Below are 26,589 nucleotides of genomic sequence, written 5' to 3'. Positions count from 1 at the left end.
TGCTTCAGATAAGGTGGCTCTGCTCCTTGATGGCTTTTGGCGTAGATTGCTTCAAGTGAGCGATCTCTCCTGGCCTCAATCCCTCTAATATTGTCTTTATAAAGTTGACTTGAATATGGAGTATGCCTTAAAAGTCTGTGCTAATCCAGGGCTATAAGCATTATGTCATTCTCCTGCAGAACAATATCTGAATGCAGAATGGTCCTGATAAATCAGTGATGTGATTTGAAATTGTGCAGCTGAACTTCAACGGATACAAATCTGGAATGTTGGACTTGCACAGATAAGAGATGGAAAATAACTAACAGTATTCCAGGAAAGCATTTGGAAAATAATGATACTTCTCACAATAAAAATAGAAATCAGTTTTACAAAACTGCTGCAAAAAATCTATTCTTATTCTGGGATGCATTAGCAGGATATGTGTACAGCAGGGGAGATGGTTCTTTGTTACTGAAGAGACTTCTGCTGGGTACTGCCTGAGGTTTTGGATATCACATTTCAGGAAAGATGCCGATAAACATGAAGAAAACCAGTAGAAGGCAGTGAGAATAGCAAGTTTGGGTGAGAAGACTTTTAAGGAAATATTAATAGATTTAGATTGACTTAATCCAGAAGGGTGGAGATAAGTGACGGATTTACTCAACCATCAGGTGTGTAAGAGGTTGTCAAATAGAGACGTTCTGCGTTGTACTGGAAGCACGGAATGAGATTAGCTGTGTTTGCAGCAGGGAAGATCCAGTTTGCATAACTGCATAACCTGACTTCCTGTAGATGCAGAGAAGTGAAGGAACAATTTGCCAAAGTATATTTTGGAAACTTTTTGGAGGTTTTTATGAATGTTGTGAAGAATGTTGGTGCTTGAGCCCACCCAGCACATGGCTATGTGACCTTCTGTTTCTGTGGTCACAGGTTGTCAGCTAAGAGCCTAATGGAGTGCATATTTCTGTGGTTGCATTATTTTTTAATTGTTGTTTTTGAGAAGCACGTGATCCCAGTGTTTTGATCCAAATGCAGATTTGCAGGAGGCCACGTTTCTCCCTCCTTGAAATCTCATTCTTCTGGAGACAACTTTGTGGTGTTACAGTAGATAACAGTAGGCATTAGGCATGACAATAGACAGTAGGCATTGTGCTGTGTGTTTCCTGGCCTGAGCATGTAATCGATGTCAGACTGTCACCCTGGGAGCAGCCTCTGTCTCTCAGGTGCTTTCCAGCACCTCTGGAGATTGGTTGCAAACCCGTTGTGCTACCGGTGATCATCCAGAGTTCAGCACGAAGCGTCACATGTGGCTGGTAAGGCTCAGCCAAGCACAGCTAAGCTGCTGTCCCCTGGGCTCCTGCACTTGCAGAGCCTCTCTAACAATTGCTGTCACCAAGTAGGAAACCCAGCTTTCCTCCTGGCTGCACAGAGCCTTGTGTTACATGGCAAGGGCTTGTGCATGAGCTGTGCTCGCAGGTGAAAGCATTCTCTCTCCTGCTTGTATTAGGGAAGCTGCTTGCTTCTCTGCCCTCCGCTGCAGGGACAGTGCTGTTGTGCTTTGGGTCCTGCAATGGTTGCAGGTGTTGAAGAGGCAATTGCTTAGTTCAGCTTTAGCAGAACAAAGTTGCTTTTCACTGCTCACCATTACACATAAGCAGATGTTCTCACTTGTGTTGCTCCAGGATTCACAGCGAGAGGCACAGCAGGACAGGTTCATGTGATTTTGTTGTTTCAGTATTTATTGTGCTAGGGATAATTTGCTTCTGCAAATAGCTGAGTGCTGATTTTGTGCTGGAGTAAGAAAAGCAGCTTCAACTACCAATATTAGGACCTAAAAATCTTTGGTTCTGTGATTGTGCGAGGACCAAAAAAAAAAGAGAACAGTTAATTAGAACCAAATCTTAGTCCCCTGCTGGTTTGCAGGATCTCTATTCCTATTTAATCACTGTGCCATTTTTAATTTAGGTGTTCAAACATTTAATGTCATCTTAACTGCTGGCTTGCTGTTTCTGTTTGCTGTGGGCCAGCTCATTGCCAGTGCTGAAGATCAGTCCGAGCTAATATGCTTAGTAGTACATCAGTGGTTTAGCATTAATCTTCATTAATGTAGCATGGGTTAGGTTAGAGCAACAGACTTCACCTCTGTAGGTCCCGTTGCTCCTCTCTGCCTGAATTATTAGTTACATTTTATTCAAAAAATATGGAAATTGCAATCCCTGCTTCACTAGATGCTAGCAAGAAAAATTAGCTAAATTAGCTTTGAGTAGGAAGAAATAATGAAAATATTGGGGGATTTTGCTTCCTATATGGCTACAGCCAAAGGTAAAAGAAGTGTGAAGATTACTGAGGGGAATTTAAGCCAAGTTCTCACTTGCTTTGTAACTGTTATGCTGCTGGGTGCAGGCAGCTGTGGTTGGAAGGAAGGTGCTGTGGGCCTGTGACCCCGCTGCTGTTTACAGGATTCCTCCTCTCTTGCTGCTATCAGTGCAGCTGTATAATCTCAGTGTTTTTATCACAGAACTGAGAGTGAAGCACAGGCAGCTCCTGCTTGGGCTGGCAGCGGGTGGGCGCTCAGCCCCTCACCTGTGGGGCAGGCAGATCTGAGGTGCAAACTGCCTTCAAGCTAAAGATCTTGTCTTTCTGCCAGTGGGGAAAGCAGGGGTGATGTTGGGATGGGGAGTAGAGGAAATAACAACTGCTGTTGCTTCTCATCTGAGAGTTGTGCCTTGGGCTTGTGCTCTGCTGTAAATATAGGGATGGTGTGTATTTAGTGTCCATATCATAATTTGCCTCATCTTTAGGAACTGTGCACTTCACTCACCTGCTTTATTGGGTGTTACACTGTTGAGGCATACACCAGAGGGTAACTCTCAGTGAGATGCTCCATCACATCTCTCCAGACTGCAGAACACACAGCTTGCTGCTTCGCTCTGCAAATAAGGTGATGGGCAGCAAGCTGCTTTGATCTGTTCTTTCACAGGGCTCTCATGGAAAGTTCTTCAGGCTGGAGAATCCTTGTCGCAGTCCTGCTGATTGCACTGAGCACCGAACTCCTCTGACAGGCTGTAGAGGTTATTCTGTAAAGTTAATCCAATTCTGAAGTGGATTATCAATATCAAATCTCCTTAACCTTAGGCACGTACAGTAAAGCATGACACTTGTATATATTCTTTCCTCTCAGGAATTCCTATCTTCATGCAGTGTTAAGAGTAATTGTCAGATGGTTACTGATAGTATGTGCGTATTTCTGTCTGCAGCAGTACTTGTTTGATTGTGAATTCATTAGCCTAATTCATTTTACAGCAGGTGAATAGTGATGATTTTGTATGGTAAGTTTTGAATAAATGTACTTAGTGTAAAGCGCTGTCAGTGGGCAGTGCTCCCCTGCTGTATCTCAGTTAAGCGTCTGCATGGAGCAAAAGTTCACATGGGTGCTCCTGAAGTATGATCTTCTTTCTAAGGATTAACAGCAACGTAAGCAGTGTGGAAGTCAGTTGTTATATCAGTAACACAAATGTGTGTTCAGAGGTAAATGTTTGTACATGCCTACTGTGAGGAAAGTATCCAGCAGTGAGCTTTGTATGGTTTTGGAGCCACTGCAGAGAGGTATAACGTAGCCAGCTTTCCTCATCTGTTTTTAAAGAGATGATGTGGAGGTTCCAGGTGCTGTTTACATAAGCTTGTGCGTTAGAGGCTTCTTAATGTTTACAGATTAAAGATGAATGACTGTTTCCTTATTTTGTCTTGCAGTAAATAAAACACCAGTTTTCTGTTTATCTATATTTTTGGCTATTCTGTTTAGCATAATAGCAGCCTACTGAGAAGGTCTTGCTTGCAAGAACCTCAGAAAATCAAATTTTGTTTTAAGAAACCTGGCATACTTACTAGATCAAAGCCTGCGAAGCACCTGATTCCTGAGGAATCTAGTTTTTAAGAGTGTTAAATGTTTGCACTTAAAAAGAAATAAATTGTCATATCAGATCAGAATGAAATACACTGCTGTGACAGGTCAGGTGATGCATTTGGCAACTTTTTGTTTATTTTCATTACTATGAAAGAATGATGGCACAGGATTGTAAATGCCAGTATTACAGAGTGCTTTCAGTTCAAAATACTGTGGTGTTGATGGCAAAGAAAAGAATAGTGGAAAACTTAGGGATAGGACCCAGCCCATTGGGCTTTAATTGTCTGAGGGTTAGCCTTATTGTTACTAGGCTCTAAGCAGGGCTATGGGGGGAGGAGGTAGGGTTGAACCTGGAGGGGCAAAAGAGCAACGCGTGGATGAGCAGTCTTACCAAACACCTGGGAATGAACACCCAGCTATTCGGATGTATGTATGGGAATAGTTTTTTCATGTGCAAGCTGAGTTCTGCTCAGCTCTGTGTCTGAAAACCTCCACTGAAATCATCAGCTTCGCCTGAGTCAGTCGTCTGCTTTCTTCTGCGCTGGAGTCCTTCACAAGCATCGCTGCTTGTGCTGCTTTAAAGGTTGGAAAATGTGTCAGTTGTCCAAGTGGCTGAGGAAGACACATCAAAAGAACAGACTGCTGGACTGGGGAACAGAAGTCAGGAAATACTTTGTATAGCATTCAGGTGTTGAAACTGAAAACTATGTTCTTCCACATCAGGACAGTGGGACCACTGCAGGACTGCAAGAGATCTCATGTTGACAACTTCATTTTTCTTCTGAGCGGGCAAAGTCAGGATAACAACCAAAGAAATTGTTGTTTTTGCAAAAGCTGCATCACTGACACTTTGGAGAAGTGGTGACTTAAACTGACTGAGGCTATACAGGGGTGAAGCTGTGCAAGCAGGCTTTGCTGTCAGGGCTGTGCCAGGCTTTTTGCTGGAAGGAAAAAGACATTAATTAGAGGATATTTTCCTGGATGTTATTTAAGACTACAATTTCTCCCTCTGTGATTTCTAGCAGGCAGTTTCCATTACTGATGGATCAACAAAAGATACCAGTTTTTAAGGAGTTATATAAGAACAGTGTTTTGATACTCACAAGCCATGGCCTCATCTATGAAGAATGAGAGCAAGATAAAAAATACAAAAGGCAACTTTCAAATAACAGATCTGAAGTCATGACTGAACTGTTTAGTATCTTAACGTGCACTTTTTCAACATTATCACCATACAGGAAAAAGCAAAACACAATGGTTGACTCTTTCATTTTGTGATCTCAATATGACCCCCATGTCCTTTGGTGAACGTGCAGGCTACTTTTCATCATGAAACAGCAGTAATGTAAGTATGCTGTGTATCTATCCTGTACTCATTGTGAATATTTCAGCCTGGTTTTGTTCCAGGGAAACTCTACTGAAGTTATAGAGTGCCAAAAGTATTGTAAGGGAAAAAAGGATGTTTTTGTTTCTTCAAAATATGTGCCTCTAAGTATCAGTAAGCACTAGGGCTGTGTTTCAGGAGTTGCTGTCTGTCTTTCCTCTCTGGTTTAGCATTTATGAGTAGGTCCTGAATTGTGCAGCAAGGTAAATGTCTGTGTCAGGTGTAGAACAATGAGATTAAAAGAAAAAATGATCCCACTTTAAAAAGATGTTATTGAGAATGCCAACATCTGATCTCTATATCTTGTTATGCTGGAGTCAGTGGCATTTGATTCCTAAACTGCCCAGCCTAACATGTTGCAGTCTGTGCTTTGAGATTTATTGCTGTGTATGCTGCAGTGAAACACTGCAACTTTCCGTGGCTGAATGACGTGATGAAAGCTTCTATTCAGCAACGGGCAAGATGAGATACAGCGGTGCTAATCTGTGACACGTGAAAAATGGAACTAATGAACTCAGAGGACAGAAAGTCCAGATACCAGCAGTCATATTCTTTGTCTGCAGCTGCTGGAACAACAAAAAAAAAGAATGGTAATCATTGCAGCCCTTTGGAGGGTGTCAGAAGATCTCAGGAAGGAGTTAACATCTGTGGACATAGAGCATAGTCTGTGCTCTGCACATCAGCTCAAATATTTATGAATGAAGGTCAGATGTGGCCTTTCCAAGCTGCAGTTCCCTGACTGTTTACAAAATACCGCTTGAAGAAGAACACAGCCAGGCTGAGTTACAACCTGACTGTGTGTGTGTGGGTCAGAAATGTGACACAGTGAATTCTGTGTGGTGGGGCTGAGCCCAACCCTATGCTGGGGCTCTGCTATTAATAACAGCTCTGAGTCACAGAACCTGCGATGTCAGACTGCCGGGCTGCGCCTCGCTTACATGTTGGGCTGCTAACAATAGAAAGCCAGCCGAGGTTTGCTAGGGGATAACTGCTTTTTTCCATACATGAATCTCTGTCAGTCTCTCTAATTTATGTATTTAATTATGAAAGAATACCATTGATTAAGATGGATCTTTTGGGTGAAGCAGACTCATTCATTTCTTTCTGTTGTTCTTATGGCATTTTATACAAAACACTTAGGATTTATTTACTGAAAATATTTTTAATGCTGGATGTATGCTCTGTTTTTCCAGCATGTGTCAGCCATCTGGTTCTCTGGCTGGCTGGTGCCTACAGCCAGTTTCTTTATATCCATTTATCTTTCCCTACGTATAGTGGCACTGAGAAGGAATTCCCTCATGGAAGTGTGAGTTCCAGGTCAGACCCAATTCTAAAAAGTAGAGGTTTCTCAAGAAACAGAGGTTCCTCAGACTCGGGGCTGTACGTAGGGTTTGCTTTAGGGTGCTGTGTAATTTGTTCCTCCTCCATGTAACCTAGACCAGATAGAGCCCTGAGTTGTGGTCAAGTTGAAGCTGTAAGCCAATGAATCTGCCCATCTCCTAGCCCAGAATAGCTTTGTATTCAACCCAGCTCTCTTCTGCTGAGGTCACCTTTGTCCTTGGCAAGTCAGTTCATTTTCCTTTGTCATTTTCTCCACCTCTAAAACAGGTATTAAAATATACTGCCCAAGGGAAGGCATGCTGGGGTAGGTTTATGTTGGCAAAATCACTTGTGGCCAGCTACAGTGAGGAATAAAGTTATTTATAAACGAGGAAAAAGCAGTGTATAAATACAATAGTATTGCTACTTGATACAGGTAGGATAAATGTATTAAAAATAAAACATGTTAAGTGCTTTTCATGAGCATTCAGGATTCTGAGTAATCGTATTTCAAAGCTTTTGTCCATAACTGGGAATAAAAATGGGCTTGTGAGAATAGAGCTTTAATTCTCACCTAACTCTGACCTGTTACCTTTTAATAAAAAACAGAAATATTCCCTATTGTGCTATAAGACAGTGAGACTTGCTGATATTGTAAAGAGTTTGTTTGTATGGTTTTTAACCTCAACTTATTACTGGCCAATCCTTCCCTGGTAGTGTTTAGTGCCTGTAAAACCAAGGCTTGGAGGGTTGGTTTGTTGTCCAGAGTCACCAGTGGTGAGATGCTGGGGGTGAGCTTCACCCCACCAGTGCTGCTGGTTCGGTATGCTGCTCTTTCTTCTCAATTCCATGTGTACTTATGGCTGTCATCCCCAAAGGAGTCACAGAAGAGGAGTTGGAGCTCCCAGGTGTTTGGTGACTCACAGTGCACGGTACTTGACTCACACCAGCTTGGCTATGGTACTAAACCCCGTTGCTCACTGATCTTGCAATTCCGATATTCATTTCATTTTAATTCTTATTTCATGTAGTAAGTGGAGTCAGCACTCCCAGTTTGTGGATACTGTGTGTGTTATTGTGTTCTGTACCACGGTCAGGGGACATTAGGAGATTATTGATGACCATGCCTTGTGGTCTCATAATTGTTGTTTGGTAACAGTTTTAAATTAAAACCAGGAGTGGATAGAGTTCTCACCAGAGAAAATCCACTGTGCTGCAGCCTGCCTCAGCATTTGCCCGTGTTCATCTTGTATTTCCCTTTCTCATCCTGGCTCGGCTTGAGCAAATAAAAATCAAAAAGCCCTCGCAGAACGCACTTCAGCTCTGCGTGTGTTTGAGCAGCTCCCTCTTTTCTCCCACATCTTCTGACTGTCAGCCTTTTGCCAGTCGCTTGGGAGCAGATTATTGCCAGCTCAGTCCTGTGAGGGTAGAGGAATGCAAGGTGGTGTCAGCGCCGGGAGCCGCGGCCATGGAATCCAGCATTTGTTACGCAGCAGCAGCTGAAGCGGGCTGGCTCGGCACAAGGGGCAGAGTCCATATGCAGGGTAGGAGCTGCAGGAAGAGACCACCGTGGGAGAAGATAAGAGGCACACAAAGAAGAGACGGGGCGAGCGATAGGACTGCATCCGCTCTCGTAGGAAACCTGAGGAAGACAATTATCTGGAATAAGCTCCCGCTTTCTTTTTTTCTGTTTTTTTGTTTTTTAATTTTAAATTCACCTCAACCAAACGCTGCTGGAGAAGAGGTTCTGTTTAAATTACTTCAGCTAATTCTTGCTGCTTCCACGACGAAGAAAATTTGTTTGCCATGGTGAAAGAAAAAGGTAATTCTGTTTATTGGCAGATTGGAACTGAAAAGGACTAATGTGCCAGCCACAATTACCTGAGGTTTAAACCTTTGCATTTAAAATGATCCATGTCTTCACCGACAGCTTTCCTTTCTGTAGATGATGTGCCAAAACTGCAGTGGGTTGCTTTGATTGTCTTTGTACCTGTTTCTGTAAGGGTAGAACCCAGAACACACCTGAACTAAGGTGTTTGCACAGCTGGGTCCCTTCTAAGTGCGTATGTATCTTTATTTTCTGTGTGATACTCCTTAAGTTTGCTGTTGATGGTTTGTTACCTGTGTTAGAGCAGTTAGCTTAATTTTTAAGATAAACACATTCAGCAAGCCTGGACACAACATGGTGGTGTCTAACCTTTTAATGAAGAGGTGATTTATATGGGAATTTTGTATCATGTTGGAATTTTGCAGCAGTAAATTACACGTGTTTCAATTCTGCCCGTAAGTAACACATTAAGCCTGCTACAGAAGCTGGCTGAAGAATTTAAGTGTCATTGTGCAATATTTCCTCACAGTAAGAGCAGTCTGTACTGTTCATTGCATCGTGAAAATGTGAAATAGATCCACAATTATATTTGAGCAGTGGGCTTGGATGTGCTTTGGGAGCATTGCATTGTCACAGATTCACACTTACCCTCTGTTTTATGAAGAGCAGGAACTGTGTTTACTTTTCTGAGGGTTCTGTGAAAGGTCACATGTGATGAATTCAAACTGAGTAAGAAACAAAAAGTCGTTACGTTGGATGAGAGTGAGTAGTTTTTCAACTCTGAACACGTGCATTATAATTTCATGCTGTAAATGAAGTAAATTGAGGGAATTTAGCCTCACTGGGTTTACATGTGAGTAGGACAGAATCTTCGGTAGTCTACCATGTTGTATCAGGTGGAGAGTTGTAGTCATAAGCATTTTTCAGGCTTTTGTTGATGAGAAGTGTAAGTAGTATTGGGCTACTTAGCAGATCTGAGATCCGTTACTGGAGGTTGACAGGATCATTTTTACAGTGGTGAGCTGCTGACCTGCTTCCAGTGTTTATAAGCCATTAAGGGATGGTTTAAGAAGCAGTTTCATTCCAAATACTTGAAGCTGTAACTTTCCAAGATTTTATATCATTGAGATCAGTTACACTTCTCATCTTTACAGGAAAGTGTATTAGCATTCAGCTTATAATAATTGGTGATTGTCTTCTAAGATATGTTTTGGAATTAGGCTGCTGATGTTCTTGAAGCGCTCAGTAGATGTATGTGTAGCAGTTTCAGCAGTCAGTACATTTCTGCTCCCTATCCAGCCCGTGTGCAGTTGGTTCAACTCCTCCTGGAATTAATCTGTAAATAGTATTCACAGGTGCAAGTTGTGATGTAGCTGTAAGGAAATTAAAACAAGCCTGTCATTTTCATTTAAAGAGAAAAGGAAGCAAAATACTGAGTGGAAAAAGCTGACAACAGCAAAGTCTTGTATTTAAATTGACCTGTTTCCCCCAACCAATCATCCTCGTCATCCTCCCCACCAATTGAATAGCTAGTAATATTGATGTTGGGTATAAAAATTTGTCTTCTGTTTGCACAGGTCGTAGACTAAAACAGTCTATTTTTTGCTTTTAATTGCTTTTAATTTTGTGGTACAGTTACTGATAGTTCATACATCATTACTGCAAAATGAGAGATGTTAATACCATTTGTACTTTTAAGCTGCTACAGATATCATTCTCTGGAGTGATATGCTTGCAAAATGCAGGGCAGTTTGGTACCATGGCTCTCTTCCAGCCACTGAAGAAATTCTTGTTTTTAACAAGCTAAAAATGTGTGTAGTCCTTTATCAGTTGGTCGACACGTTATCGAGGCACTGGAGGGGCTGGTTTCAACTAGAAAAATGGAATCCCAATTCACTGAAGTGCGAAGTGGTTAGTAACAGTTTTTAGTGAATTAGCATGCTTCATTATGCTCATAGTGTGGAATGAGTTCAGTGTCTGCCTGGTCAATTCGCATAGCAGCAAAAAAAATCCTGAGGCCAGGGTGTTTTCTGCTGACACCAAATGGCGCTTCCTAAATGACGGATGTTTGACTGATGCCACATTTTAATTCCTCTGACTGTTATTTACTCCTGTCCAATTATGAGCCCTTATTAATTATCTAGTTATTTAGATAAAATTATTGTCATTGTCTTGCAGCCAAAGACAACTTTCTCTTTTTCTATCCTGCAACAGAAGGGAAGTTTACTATCATATCTGTATCTTGTTGTTAACTGTCTTCTGCTGTTTATTGAATGATCAGCATTCTGAATGCTTCAGCTAATGACTGAATTTTGCATCTGCCAGCCATGTGGCTGGGTGTGTTATCCAGAGCTTCATTTGTACCTCTGTTCCATCACAGTAACTGAGGATTTAGCCCTGATTCTTGATTTCCTGACCTAGCCCTCACCACCTGGTCTGTGGGTACTGGAATCAGTTCTTTATCTGATGAACTCTTGGATTGGGTCGTAGATGAACCAACATATGGAAGTGGAGTAACATCTATTTGTGCCAAGCTTCTCCATGCTTGGATGGATCAGAGAGAAAAGAGGAAGGGCTGACGTCTTTTAGGGTTGTGGAAGTAGTCAGGAGGCCTGTGATTTCTATTCAGGATGTTCTGTTCCTGTTGAAGGGTAGGTGCCTGCACCTGCTGGGTACCAGGCTGCAGTAAGCTAGGTCACATTTGCAGCTTCTCACAAATGTCTCTGTAGATATACAGTTAGTAAAATAGTAGGTAAAATAGTAGGGCTTCCCAGAGGACAACACAGAAAGTTCACCAAAATTTTAACATTTCCTGTATAATATGGCTTCTGATCTAATTAAGTCTTGCAGAGAGACTTATTTCTTTTTTTATTTCATACCACTGATAAAGCATGTTATTGATAACCCTTAAGGTTATGACCAAGAGGGCTGTTTTTCTGCTAGCAGTAGCTCCAGTCTTGCCCTCTCTTCCACTCACATATCTCCAAAACCACGAGTCACCGAGCAGCTTTTATTCTTCTTGTTTCCCTTGAAATGAATTGGGCTGCTTTCAGTGGGAACTGTACTTGAAAAGCATGCTAAATGCTACCTCTGTTAATTTCAGTGTGTTCTCTGTCTGGATCAGTCTTTCCATCTCTCTGTTTATTTGCAGTCTCAACATTTATTTCCAGTGCGAATGAAGAAAATGTTTAACAATGGGATCTGGGTCCTGGTGTCTTTGTGTTGTGGGTGGTGATGAAAAATAGTCTCTATCTGAACTCACGATTTTAGAACTTCTATCCCCAGGTGACCTGGGAAAGCCTCCATGCTTGTTGCGTTTGGAGCATCCGACAAGATTATGCATTTACACTTTGTCAGGGAGGATTGGGCAGTTTTGTTTTCTTTGGTTTACTTTGCTTTACATTTTCTCCTGCTTGACAGTTTACTTTAGGTGCTAGGTGTTTGGGGTTTTGTTATGATGAAGTCAGTGTGCTCGCTTGGAGGAGCCACGGAAAAAGGCATTTTATAAATATGTGTAGTGTTCTTGTCATTAAGGTGCTAAACTACAGAGCAGTTCTGTCTTAGAGACTTTCTAAGGTGACCTTGGGGAAGTAATTTGATCTCTCCCTGTGTTAGTTAATCTGTAAAATGAGGATAAGAACATTCCTCTTGTCTGCTGTGATTATTTGAATTAGAGGTCTTTGGAGCAGAGTTTCTTTTTCCCTGTGATAGATGTGTAAGGTAGTCTTAGGTTGGGGATTTGGCCGCTACCGCTTGACACAAAAAAGATCCGATGGTATGTGAAATATCCTGTAAACATTTATTACTTTTATTACTTTTTAACCCAAGACAGCGGTAGAACAATTATGCTTTTATTGACGAATGTATCGTATCGCTTGTTCTCCGCTTTCTAAATTTCTTTATAATCTTAGGTTTCAAATTGCAGTTCTGGTGTTGAGCGCTGACATGAGAGAAACAAAAGTACCCTAAGAGCAACCAGTTCAGGCACTGCCTGCTGGCTGAAGTTTTTGTGGGTTTTTGTTTGTTTTGGGCTTTTTTTTTTTTTTTTCCTTAATGTAGCACTTAGTTCACACCAGGGCATGAATATTCAAGTCCCAAGAGTAAAGGCAAGTGCAGTCCCACCATGCCTGGTGGCTTCCCGTGTTCCCAGCAGTGAAATTCCATGCATTCCTTGCATCCCAGTTGCTTGTACAAGCAGTGCTCTGAAGGTACATTGGCAGCTATTTTATTTTATGTGGAGAAGTGGGGAGCCCATTTGCCATTGATCTCACTGGAGGGGAAGGCTTAGTGGCTTTAGGCAATAAATTCCAGACCACAGAGTTCAAGCTTCAGATGGTGATAGAGGCAATTAAGCTGTTCCTTTTTTAAGAACAGACACAGGGAGCATCACAGGCCAACAAAACTGTTTTGAGCTGGGGAGTTGCAATCAATTTAATGCCAATTAACAGGTTTTTTATTACTGATTCTTTCTCTGTAAAATGAAAAAGAAAAAAAAAAACAACCAACCAGCATGATCAGAGAATCATACCTTGACTTTTCTCCTTCCCGCTTTCTGGTCTCCTGTCCTCATGTTGTGCCTTATGCTGTGTCTTATCGTCCCTCCTGCTCTGACATCTCCCCCTGAGCATCTGTCCTTTTGACATTTAACATTCTTTAAGTACAGTTTTGCAAAGGTGCTGTGTGCTCCTCTGATTGTTTTGATGCACATCAGGTCCATTTTGTCCATTACTGAGCTGGCTGTGAGCATGACCAGTGCAGGGCAATCCTTGGCAACCTCCTACGCAGCACTGCCTCCATCCCCTGCTACTTACACTTGGTGCAAGTGTGTAGACTGCAGATCATATCATTGGATGTCTGGGATGAGAATTTAAAAGGCAAGGCTTTTAAAGACACTGGCAGTTGCTTGGTGTAGGGAATTGAATGCTTTTAGAATATGTTAAACTAGGGACAAGAAGTATTTTTCTCAAAGGGAAGCAAGAAGCTTCACAGGAAGGAACCTGTAAGATAGGATAGTACTGTAATTTAGCCTGCTGCTTTAAGAGAAACAGCCCTCTTCGTGAAAAATGAATGCATGGCAGGGGAAATGACCGAGTTCTGCTCATCAAAATGTGCTGTGTCCTTTGGGTGGGAGAAACGAGGGAAAAGGATTTCATTGTTTCTGGGGGCAATCCATAACTAATTTAAAAAGGATTATTTATAACAAACTTGGTTTTTCACCTAGAGAACAGTCCGTATCCCCAGAAGGATGATTAATCCTTGCCTTCACTGAGCCAGGATAGCTTTCAGGCTCACTGGGGATCTGGCTGAGGAGAACTCTTAGGCACTGTCTTAAGCCTATTCTGTTCAGCAGAGTATCTCATTGAGTCTAATTGAATCGCTGGGATTTAAAGCTAAGTAAGTGCTTCGGGCTTGTCTCAAAGTTGGGCTCCGCTGGGGGGAGGGCTGTGTGATATTTGTGTGGCAAAGTCCCATCTTTTATTGATGGCAACTGTTTTTGTGGTGTATAATAGCTGTATTGCTGTGTAGACCGCAATGAGAGAAGTAATACTGTCTTTTATAGCACTTTCTGATTTGCCCATATACATCCAGAAGTAACAGATGCTTTCTATAGCTCAGCAGCACGTGATATTTGTTACTGTATTACATATTAACTGGAAAACAGAAGCAGGAAAGCTGAGGAGTCTCCTTAGAGCTGCAAAGCAAGGAGCAAGTGCTAGAATAAAGTTTGAATAAAGTAATGCTGACTGCTCAGAAGTGAAATGTTGCATTTCTGCTGTACAGGAGTCTAATAGGCATGGTTCTGTGAGCAGTGTCACCAGGGCAGCTGTATACTTTGCTTTCTAATTCCTGGTGCTCTTAGTGCCAGTTTGATGTCACAGAAGTTGGTGTAATCTATGTGGCATACTGTGAAACTTGGTGTTAGCTCAGGGTCCTAAAATGATACCACTTCTTCAAAGTGATCCCAATAGAAATGCAGCCTTGCAGAGCAATGAGGACTAACTGTTGTTACTGTTAAGCCAAACAAGAATCAGTAAATGGCTTGTGTATTCAAAGAAGCAGTTGTATGTGTTTGATGCTCTTAACTTTTTTTTCTTCTTCCAAAAAAACACCTGGAAGCATCTTTGAATTTGAGACTCTGCTTGTTGTTTACTGCCTAGTGCCAGCTAGAGGAACTCTGGCTAAGGACAGGCGTCTGCAAAGGGCCTTGTAGGAAATCCTTTCTGAGAGTGCTGATTGTAACTGAGTGACATCTTACTACAGATTCTGTTTTGAAAGATCATCTTTGTGACAGCCCTATTTCTGCACAGGCTTTTCTCCGCTGTTCATCCACACATCAAACTGCAGTAATGGTTTGTCACTATGCAGATAGCAGAAGACCGCGGGGATGCCGGTGTCTTAAATAGGTCAGTGGCTGTCCTTAGATAATCTTAGGGATAAAAAGCAGGAGACTTGGTTTTTAAAGTCAGCATTTTAATATTTTTATACTTCAGAAGGGAATTTAATTCTTTTTACCATATGGAATACTTCTGATATTCTTAAAAAGGAAGCTTAGAGGAACTCAAACTAGAGTTCATTGCTGCTGCCTAAAATCCATGAATGGATTGCTGTTAAGTTGCCCAGAGGGCCATTTGTTGAGTTCCGCTACAGATAAACAGCACTCATTAGTAAGAATTTCCATGCTCTTTGGAAAAAGCCATTTGCTTTTTCTGCTAACTTCAGCAGTATTCTTTGCACAGCCTTGAGGACTCACAGTGAATCATCTGACACGTCTTATAATTCATTGTTTTCAGTAAGATTTTGGTAGAGACATCAAGTGAGATGAATTAGATGGCTGCTCAGATTACTCGTAGGAGCTCCTAATTTCTGATTTCCTCTATATTAGAAAGAAGGAGGGGGGAAAAAGACGTTTTTGAGTTGGTAACTGGATCTTTTTCTGTACAAAATGTGGAAGACAAGTATCAAACAAAATGATTTTTACCGCTTTCCTTGCTGAGATGATTGCTGTGTTATCTAGACTTGCAGATGTTGAATGTGAGAAACAGTTATGTCCACCCCTTCATTAAGGAGATTTGAAAGGTGAATTAATTACTATGAAATAAGAGAAGCTGTGGATGCCTCATCACTAGAGGTGTTCAAGGCAACTTGATGAGGTCTGGGCAACCAAAGTGTGGGAGGCAACCCTGCCCATGGTGAGGGTTTGCAAGTAGATGAAAGTTGAGGTCCCTTCCAACCCAAGCCATTCTGTGAAGTAAAAATCAGTTGTATAAACTAATGTAGAGATCTTCATGCTGGAATGAAGATATAAAGCTGGTCTCAGAACATTTGATTTGGGTTCGATTTACATGAAAAATTAGTTTGTGCTCATGTAGAAATATGGCAGTCTAAAATACCTTCACGCTTCTGCCCTTTGCTTTAACTACCTACCCAGTAGCCCCTCTGCTAACAATCAAGGTTGATTAATGTAGTTTTTAATTCAAAGACTGGATTAGCTTAGTCAGCATTTGTTTCAACATCGTTTTTCAAAGCAAATTCTAGCTTGCTGCATTCTTCATTGTAAAATTAGTGCCTTTTCACTACTGAAAATGGTTTTAGAACTACCTTTCTTTTTCAGTTAGGATTGAAAACAACTCCTGACCATAAGTAACAAGCTGTTCATTAATTCTTCTTTGAAATGTTTATAATTTCTCTTAAACACTGGCTGCCAAATAGGATGCATCGTGTAACAACTGTAAGCAGAATGGTTTTGTAAAGTCTCATTTTTGCAGTGTAGGCTACAGAATGTGCTCCGTGGTCACTGTTACAAACTCAAGGCGGTGAGCAAAGGCAAACACGTGGATAGAGAAGGTGAAGCTTGTTGGCCTGCAGATGAAAGGCAGTAATACTACAGTTGGCATGGAGAATATCTCATAGCCTCTGATCTTTTGTACTGCGAATAGCAACAATTTAACCATGTTGTAGAACTAAGGGCAATAAAATAGACCTCATGAGTCTGCAGCTTAAAGCTTCTTATTTCTTAGCCTTTGTACATGTGTATGTATGGGTGACACCACCTCCATGTATGTGGTATACCTACTTTACAGATATTTAGGAAAGTAACTAAATACCTGTTTTCTTATTTAAAAATAGTGTGCTTCGTCTTTTTTGAGATTTGGTTCCTGGTACTGAAATGTTCACATGCTATTTTTGTGTAAATTTAAGAGTTTGATATCTTAGAACATTTTCTAAACTGTTTGTCTTTTGAACTACCCTCGTCTATCATCCTAGCTAACTAGTTCAGCATGTTAATGTCTGCCTTTAAAGACAGATAGCTACTCTGATTACATGTAGCTTGTTAAAATAGCTTTGAGACAAATTGGCATTCTGTACAAGTCAAACCAAAAGAGGGGTTTTTAAAATATGATTCTTCAGATATGATTTGGATGGCAATGGTGTGAGTAAGCTACCATGGAGGATTTTGCCTTTGGCTGTTTGCTACATGCGCAGGCGTGCAGCTTGCTCCTGTCTCCCAATGGAAGTGCCTCCTCCCTGGGTATCCTGCAGTTCCCGAAGATCCCTGCCCCATCACTGTGCCCAGTGACTGCAGTAGCTTCTTCCTCAGCCAGCAGCCTGTGTGCAGAGCCACCACACACAGCTGGGTTTAATGGGCTGCCTCTTCAACATCAGACACTGAAGGAATTTCCACTGGAAAGCCTTCACATTCTAAACTTCAGATCCTATAATTCAGTTGAAGTCTCAGCAGACTGTTGGGTGACCAGGTTGGGCCTGGTGACCAGTGAGCCCTGGAGCAACCCTTCTCTGCTCAAGGGCCTGAACTGAAACGGCCTCTGGAAACTCCTTACCTCAGAATAGGAGCTGCTGCTGGTACTTTTGTGGAGGATTGGTTTTTAACCCCTGCTATAAAGATAACAGTGAGATAGCTGAGTAATATTGCAGCATGAGTAGCCAGTAAAGTCTTGGTTTAAATTTAGAGGTTGCTGGTTTTTTCACTTCAGCTGAGTGTAGAATTGAATCACGTTTATTTTGCTGTGGCCTCTGCTTTGCAACATTATCATAGCAAGGTGTTTCCCAGAAGCTTCTTTCTGACTTACAATAAAAAGTAAAAATATTCTGTGGTTTGCAGCAGAGACGTGGAGTCTTGCCAGCAGGGTCTGCAGCTAAGCTTCCCTTAGCTCAAGTCTGGCTTCCCAGCCGTTCTGCATTCAGGTCAAGCTGAGGGAGAGAATCATCAATAAGGGAGGCTGCAGAATTTATTTTCCTCGTTTTGTTTAATTAAATAACTGTTACCTTTCAGGTAATAGCTGTAATTTCCATTCCAGAAAGACTTGGTGTCAGTACTGAGGACCTTCTTTTGACTGAGGCAGCAAAACATGTAATTGCTATTAGAACTTAGTGCAATGATCTGTCCTGCATAAAGCAGACCTGGCGCGGCAGATTTAAGCTTTATGCAGCGAATGAATTCCTTGATTTTGCTCAGAAAGTGCTTTAAGTTTGTCACGTGGAGATGGGAAAGTGACTACAGTCTTCTTCATTGGAAAATGGGGGTGTTTTTCCTGTTTTCTCTCTTGTTCTGCTTTATTTTTGCCTAAATGTTAAATGCGGTGTTTAGTAGCCATCAGTCTGTCTTATTGGAAACCCAAATAAAGAAAGCTGAAGAAAGCATTAATTCTTCATTAATTATTTACTTAAGCTGGTCTTGTAAGCAAGAATGGAAGCCTCAGCCCAGCTTGTCTCCCTCAAAATTATTAATTTATGTTCTTTTAAATTGGAAATAAATCCATTTTAGAGTAACCTAAGAGGGTCACACAGTGTAAAACAGATCGTGCAGGTTTGCTCCTAGCTAGCATAAATAAAAATAAAATACTAATTTTCTTTTAGATAAAACTTCTTTTCATCAGTTTATATGCAAGCATTCACTAAGGTACTTAAGACCTATGAACAGTAGAGTGTAACCTGGTCTGGGTCTGCCACTGTACTTTAGGGCTGAAGAATTTCAAGCTGATCAGCACTTCTAATTTCTAGCTCAGGGGTTTTGGACCCAAAGCAGTTCATAATTTTAATACTCATTTTGGACTTCAGTCAGAAACAAATCAACTGCTTGTTAAAGGTATTAGCATTTCTTCAATTCTCTGTTCTGCCCACACTGATGCCTATAAAGGGTCAACTTTGCCTTGTGTGTATTGCATATTGCAGAGGAAGAAGCTTGCAAGGGAACAAGTCAGTTACTCAAATCTTGACCTACAGTTCCAATTTGAGGCCAGTCTGACGAGCGACACAATTAGCTTCACTAAAGAGGTCAGTCTGGAAATAGCAACTAGCAGTATTTGTGTTCGTTTAAATGGCAGTAAATCAGAACGTGAAGTTGCATTATTTTACCAGTCTTAAAAATATTTTTTTATAACCAATAAAGAGCAAAAGCTTATCTTTCAAATTAATACCAGAAAATCTTCATGCTGGCATGCAGGATGTTACATTGTCCTCCGCCTCAGTCAGTGAGGGTTCATATAATAAATAGATAATACAATAAATAGAGTTCACTCTGCACCATGGTGGCATTTGCCCAAATCCTCAATCCAGTTCCTCGTTTGAGCAACTTCAAAAATCTGCTTTCATACCTTTTCTTCAGTTGGCATCAGGCCCATCTCACGCTGTCTGGGTCAGAAGTGGAATTTTCCTCGTCTTTTACTTTGCTAGCCTTTGCTTCTGATTACATCTCTCTTGGATTTTGGTATTTGGACTTTCTTTTCCTTATTGCATAAACTGTGCATTTCCATGGAAACAAGCTAATTGTTCCTAGTCTGGTATGGAAGAACAATATCTTCTATTCCAGAAATGGAATTGTATTGCAGCCTTATTAGATGAGGTTCACTCAAGGCAAGGCGCTTAGTGAGGTCATATTTAGATGGACTGCTAATTAATATACTGGGTGGCATTGCCAACTGAATTCTGATTATTTCCCTGGGAAATAATTGAAGTAGGCTACCAGAGGAGGTATTCAAAACTTGGCATTTGAGTAAAGGAGTGCAGAGGAATTTTCTTTGAAGGCTTTTAGAGTGAAGAAAAAAAAAAATAAAGGAAAATAGCAACTACCGTGTTAGTTTGGCTGAGCTTGCAGCAGAAATGATTGCTTATCTATTTATCTGTTCTTCATGTCTTCATGCTGTTACTCCTTTTGACACAAATTGGTTTTTATTATTAATGCAGAGTTAATAGCAGCATTTCTTCACCAAGGCATTTGTAAAGGACAGAGCTCAGAGCTAGGATAGCTGATAATTTACCAGTACCTGGAATTTTGTCTCCCTGACTATATTGCATGTGCCTTGGTCATTTCTGTCTACTCATAATATGTCTAATTTGTATGCAGAGAGTTGTTGCTTCCAGAATTGTTGGGAGCAGAAACAAAGTTGGTCTCTTTTATGTACTTTCCCATTGCTAGGTATGTGCTGTAGCAAAACTGTAGTATAGATGTTTGCACGCAGAGTCAGGCAACCTTGTTCATTTATTTTCACAAAACATGGCTTCAAGTTACTTTCCTTTCTTTCTCTTTGCCTGAAGTGTGAAGGGAAATTTTCCTTGTCTTCCCATGTCCATGGCGGCCTCAGTGGAAAGAGGTAGTAGATGTGAATGGCTTAGGCTACTGTTTAATGGAAAGGCTGTATTTTCAGAAGTGGTTGTATTTTTTTGGTGAGTGTGAAATGTGTTCAGATAAATATGCGTTTTGATGAAAAATGAATGAAATGTTTATGTATAGGAGAAAGGCTTTTTCTGTAGGTTTAAATTATGTTTTTTGTTTGACAGTGGCCCATCCTCAAGAGCCCCATCACCCAACTGAAAAGCCAGTCATCCACTGCCATAAGTGTGGAGAGCCATGTAAAGGTGAAGTACTCCGTGTTCAGTCCAGGCACTTCCACATCAAATGCTTCACCTGCAAAGGTAAGACCTGGATGTTCATCTGTTAGAAATGAGTCAGTTTCTGAATATGAAATTTAAACCAGTTTTGAGAGGTAAAGCTTCCTGCAGTCTCTAAAGTAGCAGATATTCCTCTTAATATGAGAATACATTGTTTAGTGGGGAAGGTAAAGAATGAATGGTGGATGGGCTGAATCACGGATGTACCAGCAGCAAGATGGTCAACACCGCACGTAACAAAAATTCAGTGTGCAAACATTTACAGTTCAATTTAGAAGAAAAGTTATCTTGGACGTTTGATTCGTTGGAGGAGTAGGAATAAATTCATCGCTGCTAGAAGACTCAAAATAGCATGTCCTGCTTGGAACACTTGTATTTCTGTAATTATGTACTGTTCTTTTTCCAGCCTCCCACTTCCTCTCGCCATCTACTTTTTTCCATCCTGCCACTCCCTGTCAACCTCCACTTCTTTCCTTTCTTCACACACACTTTTGGCATCCAGCTACCTTTCAGCCTCCAACATTTCTGTCCCCTGCCTCTCATCCAGAGTCTCCAAAACCCAGTTCATATTTACCTGTGATTTTTCCCTGACCTCCCACTCCCTCTTAGCCTCCACTTTTCTTAGAATCTTACAGTAACCTTGATCCATGCCTGGAGTTGTTGGGGTTTTTTTTCCTGCTCTTCCAGTATCTGTTATTCTCTGCTTTCCCACTGTCTCCCAGTCACTTTTGGCCTCCACTAGTCTTCCTCTACCACTAGGCCTCCAATTCTTTTTACAGCCTCCACTTGTTTGGTCTCCAGCTACCACTAAGTCTCCCACCAACTTCTCATTCATTCCATTCCTTATTATTTGGGCTTGGCAGTAAGTAAGTGCTGTCTTTTTCATGTGTTCATGTGTCTTCCATTTAGAGTAAGAAAATGATTGTGTCAAGGAGTTAGCTTCAAGTCCTGTTTTGAAGCTTTTACCTGAGTTTCACAGCTTGTTTTTTGTCATCCTTTCATATGTAAGTGGATGTACTTTTTGTTTAAACAGTGTAGTTATTTACTCATATTGCATATTGTCTGTCCATATGGTTCATACAAGTGGGACACGGCTGCTAAACTAAGCATTTTCTCCTTAGTTTAATGAGCTTTTAATTTGATGTGACTGCTTCTCTACGGGTGGTTAAGTTAGACCCCCTCAGTTTAAACATTATGTTGTTAGCTGAAGAAAATAATACCAGATACTGAGAGCAGTCTGCCTCTACAACTGGTTTATTTATCCTTCTCCTTTCTGTATAGTTGTTTGTTCTTGAGATTTCAAGTCAGACATCTGCAGTGCAATAGCCTTGAATGAACTTGTATGTGTCTGACTGCTGTTACACCTGCTGAAGATGTTCAACCTCTTACCTCTAGACTTAATCTGGTAGTATAGTGAAGATGAGGACTTTCTCATAAAGCTGTTGCACAGGTTGTAAAGTGGCATGGTTTCAGTGCTACCATTTATTTTTAGTCTGCTGTGTATGGGATTCCTTTTTTCTCGTTGCTGTCAATGCTCACAACTTCATTTACACGATGGTATTAAGCACCTCTGATGTGATCATAGTTGTACTTCCTAGGTTATGTCAGGGGTTTGCTGTGACCGCTTGGCATGCATATGCCAGCAGTGGTTGCAGCACTGTAGGAATGGGGGCTTAAACCTCCATGCTGCCTCGGCCAGCTCAGGATGTGATCATGTGTCATGTAATGTCATCAAGCCCTGTGGTTTGGTGCTGTGTCCATCTGTCTCAGAACAGAGTAAAACTGCTTCCTGATGAAGACAGCAAGGAAAACCTCTACCCATCAGTCTGTCTCCACACCCCCAAGATAAGATGCAGCTAGCTGTTATTCCATGCCACTGAAAACCAGATGCCTACTGCTGTTTTGTCCTATCTGCCCAGCTAGATTCTATTTGCGGGTCCAGATAAGAGCTGTTGAAAGAACAGAGCTGAAAGTGGTGTGACTTGTGCCCTAGAAAGCAAGCTCTCTGGGACCTCTGATAGGCAAGGAATCTCAAGCAGCCAGCAGCTGACTTGGAGCTAGAGCAAGCAAGAGAATGATGGGCACGGGATGAGTGAGAGATGTTTAGGAGTGCAGTTCCAGGAGTGCCATGCAGAGCAGATTGTATTTTGCTGTTTTATAACAAAGTCGCTCATCTTGATAAAGAACTGCTGTTCTGTGTTAGAAATGCAAATTTAGTTGGATTCTGTTTTGTCTCATTATTCATTAATCTCCGGTAGTTTAAAAAAAAAAAAAGGTTTTATTATCTATTAATCAGGAGTACACTGCCCTTAAACCAAATTGTTAATGGTTACCTGGCAATGGAAGCAACAGGTGAAGAAGAAGGAGGCCTAGATGGAAAGGCTGGAGGGAGAAGAATGAATTAGTGGCTTATAATGTAGTAGACTTTGAGGCACATGAATAACTTCTCTGGGAAATTTGGGACTATCTACTCCGCTGTCTTCCATAGGTAAATGTGCCTGGGATTGGGCTGTGAATTCTGATGTGCACTAGCAGAGATTATAATATCTCAGTTTAAAATGTGATGTGAATGATATTTTTTATCGTTGTCAGTTAATTACAGTTCATTTTACCCTATTGCAAGTACTAGGAGTGGAAATTTTGAGGCTAGCAAAATTGGTATCCTAAGACTTAATAATAAACCTGTGATTCATCTTTTGGATTAGAGGGAAATTCTAGTTTCAATACAGCCAACTGCTTAGTAGAACAAGCTTTAAGCTTTGTTCATAACAAGGTAAACGTTTACAGTGCTTGATTTTGGTGCATGTAGAAATACATTGCATTATCTTGACAACAATATAATGTTAGGAACGTTTCAAATAGTGGGCAGTGTCCCTGTTCTTGATGTTGCATATAAATTGGAGAACACAGCAGCCGTGTAGTCGAATCCAAACAAATAAAACCCAACCACCTTTGTAAATGAGCAGTTGTGACTTGGGAATATGGATGGTGTCCTAAAGTTTTCTGGACCCCACAAAGTGACATCAATGTCAATAATTTGATCATGCCAAGAAGAAATATTTCACTTTACATGGATATTTTACACGCAATAACAGTATCAGAGCAATTACCAGCTAATTATGAGACAGAGCTGAGTTTTGGCATTCATGAAGCATTCCCCAAAGCCAGGTCTCCGATGCAAAGCAACTTGTAGCTTTTCTTAGAGCATTGTTATAAATTAGCATGAAGTAGTTTCTTAGTTACAGAACAAATGTGCCATCTGTCCTCGTAGTTAGATGTCTTTCAAGATTATTTAGGAAAATCTACATCAGTGTGTACTTTCGGTGTCCTTTGAGATGTTTCAATTCTAGACACATCTGTTTTGTCTGTGTGATGATTTTGCAAGGCTACATTATTTGTAGTTGAAAGAAATTAATGGGAAAGGAGGAGGGTTTCTGAGTTTGCACATAGGGATGCTCTGTAATCTTTGACTTTGAACTGGATGTTCCTCCCTTGAAGGATTGGGAAGAAGCTAGGGTCATGTAAGCAGACAGTATATCAACAAGTTGGAATGTGTTCTAAATCATTGGTTCTTTGACCTTTGATCTGTTGTCAGATTCCTTGTGTGGCAGCAGGAGGAGGCTGCAGGCTGACTGCTGGGTTGTTAGTGCCATTAATAGGTCAGCATCAGTGCATGGCAAGTTTAAATACGAGGGTACTCTTTACTCTTGTAGTGGATCTCCAGCGCACTGTGCGAAAAAACATCTGCGTTTCCACAAGCACTTATCAATATGGTACTGATCTATGGGCAGGCTAATGCAGCTGGTCGATAGGAAGCACTCCTTCCTGAATATCAGGAAATTGCACAAGGTGCCTTGAAGCTCCAAATCACTGAACCAAAAAGCTTTCTTTATAGAAAACCTCCACTGGCTCAGAATTCTCTTGCAGTACATTACAGTTCTGCTTGCCCATTTGGGAACTCCATTCTTCAGCTTAGTTATTAAAGCAGCCTTTAATGTTATTAAGCCTTCTTGATTGTTTTGGGGTTTTTTTGTGTGGTTTTTTTTTTTTTTTCTAAAAACTGAGTGTCTACCTTTTAGACAAAGGGCATTTCTGAACATTAGAACAGAAAAGACAGGTAAATATGAGCTTGAAATGCTCCTGCAGCAAATACAGGTAGAACAGAAATATTACTATGTCTGATTTTGGATGGTCATATGTTTAGGAATCTGACCCACGATACTGAATTGCTATTCTGCATCCTTTTCACAGTGTAAAGTTCCACGTAAGAGAATGAGGAGCACTGATCTGCGTTTTCTTGGACCTGAGGTCCCTTTCAGTGACCAAACATGTGACTAGAAATGAAGTTAATTACGCAGCTTGGCTGATACTGATGAGTGCTGACAGATGCCATGTCAGATTTTAATAAGCAACCAGATCCCTTTGAAAATGGAAGGCTAGCAGGATGCTTTACAGGTGCTTGGTGAGTGGGGCAGAGCATCCTTCTGAGAATATGGAAAGCTACTTGGCTTTGTTGTCAGTGTATCTTTCATGGAATATTTCAAGTTGTAAGAGACCCACATGGATCATGCAATTTGTTTGCCTGGCTTGTTGTATAGTAGGTAGTTAGGTAGACTTCCTTTTGTATTTTTACATTTTTGTTTTGCTTATCTTTTGAGAAATCTCTCATCTAAGTAGGTAGAGCCAGGCAATCCAAGGCTAAACTTTGACATTTTCCCACTGACTGCATTTTCTTCAAGGTTCATTTCCTGCAGACCCAGAAACGACTTTGATCTCTACCTTGTGCTTAGTTTAATCTGAAAGGTGTTTAAAATGGTTGAATGATTCTTGCCATTGTTTCCATCCTGGTGCACAAAATATTGATGCCTCAGTTGGGAAGCTGTCGCGCTGCTACATTATACATGGTGGCTGTTTACTTGCTGCTGAGGTTAGGTGCCTGTTATTGCCTGTTAGACTGCCAGAAAGACTGAAATACACGCACATCAGCTCAGACAGGAAAGATCCTGCTGTGCAGGATTGTTGTTTGTATCCTCGGTGTTAAAGAGAAAAACGAGGTGTACTGACCGAGTCGGACTTAGGGCATAACACTGTTTTGAATAGGAAGTTGGTTAAATTAGAACTCTGACTTTATCTGAAACATAGGTATGGCTAGTGGTTCCTGTTGAGTGAATACTTACATGCAGTGCTTGGATGTTTTACTCAGATATCCCAGTGAGAGATATTCACATCGCAATGTGGCACTAAGTAGTTGTGCAGGCTGGTTGTTCAGAGCCTAGGGTCAAGATTTTTGAAGGGAACAGGAGCAAGGCCTGGCTGGAGGCTATGGGATGCTTATTTGGTCCTACACCAAATAGGGGAGGAGGGATAAATGTATTTCATCTTTTGCTTAGGAGGTATTTTGGCTGCTTCTTCCAGCCAAGCTAATGACTAGATAACAAAGCAGATATTAACATCACCTTCATTTGCTTTATGTAGGTAAAGCTCTTCTCACTTCCCAGGATTGTTTCTAAAGACAATCTGATGAAACGAGAAGCGATTCCAGAACAACTGAGGGCACAGGCCGCAGTTCCAAATAGCTGGGATCATAAATGTATCTGTCATCAGCGTATGGCAAAGAAAATCTTCAGTAGCAGGAGCGTTACAGAAAGTTATCATGATCTCTGTTACAGGTTTTACAAAAAGCTGCATGCAGTTTCATAATAGGGCTGAGAATGGTGCTGAGGCATTACCACTGCAGACAGACTACTGAGATGTACTATTCTCTTCTGGTGTTCTGCTGATACATATTCGGACGTGCGTTCGTTCCTTAAGTGATTTATGCAACCAAAGGCTTTGCCATCTAGAAAAGTGCTGATTAGAGGGGTGGGACAAAGGCAGACCAACACTTATTTTGTTTGAAAAGGGGAAACTTGGAACTTTAATGAACGTGAGCCTTGCTTTCATCAATACAGGATTTATTAAGCTCTTAGACAAAAACAAAGAAAACTAACAAAAATAGGAAAAAAACAACAACAACAATAAAAAAAAACAAACACAAACCAAGCAAAAGCCGCTACCGAAAGTAAATACCAGAAAACTCTGAAACAGACTTTCCTGTGTATTTGTTTGGATGTAAATGACAAACTGATACATTGCCAAGTTCCTATCTTCAAACAACTCATTACTTCATAAGAATTAAAGAATATGTGAATATTTACTTGCATAAATACAGCCTCGTTATTCTGTGAAGCCAAGAAATAGGAGAAAGAAAAATCCCCAACAGGA

The 26,589-nt window shown here is 41.0% G+C and overlaps 1 protein-coding gene across 8 annotated transcripts in view; it reads left to right on the top strand.

The window, feature by feature from the left end:
* Window positions 1–26,589, top strand: part of ABLIM1 (actin binding LIM protein 1) — a 174,656-nt gene that overhangs the window by 61,409 nt on the left and 86,658 nt on the right. For 7 of the 8 annotated variants that reach the window (XM_048947030.1, XM_048947026.1, XM_048947029.1 and 4 more), the window contains exon 2: window positions 20,215–20,349. In XM_048947030.1, coding sequence (XP_048802987.1) covers window positions 20,215–20,349 — 135 coding nt within the window. Of the gene's footprint in view, window positions 1–7,965; window positions 8,413–20,214; window positions 20,350–26,589 lie in introns of those variants that run through there. The other variant, XM_048947025.1, reaches the window with a different exon arrangement.

This window comes from Lagopus muta, chromosome 5 (genome assembly GCF_023343835.1).
Source record: "Lagopus muta isolate bLagMut1 chromosome 5, bLagMut1 primary, whole genome shotgun sequence".
Classification (NCBI taxonomy): Eukaryota; Metazoa; Chordata; class Aves; order Galliformes; family Phasianidae; genus Lagopus; species Lagopus muta.
Note: the sequence above shows the minus strand (reverse complement) of the source record. Positions and strands in the feature narration are given on the sequence as shown.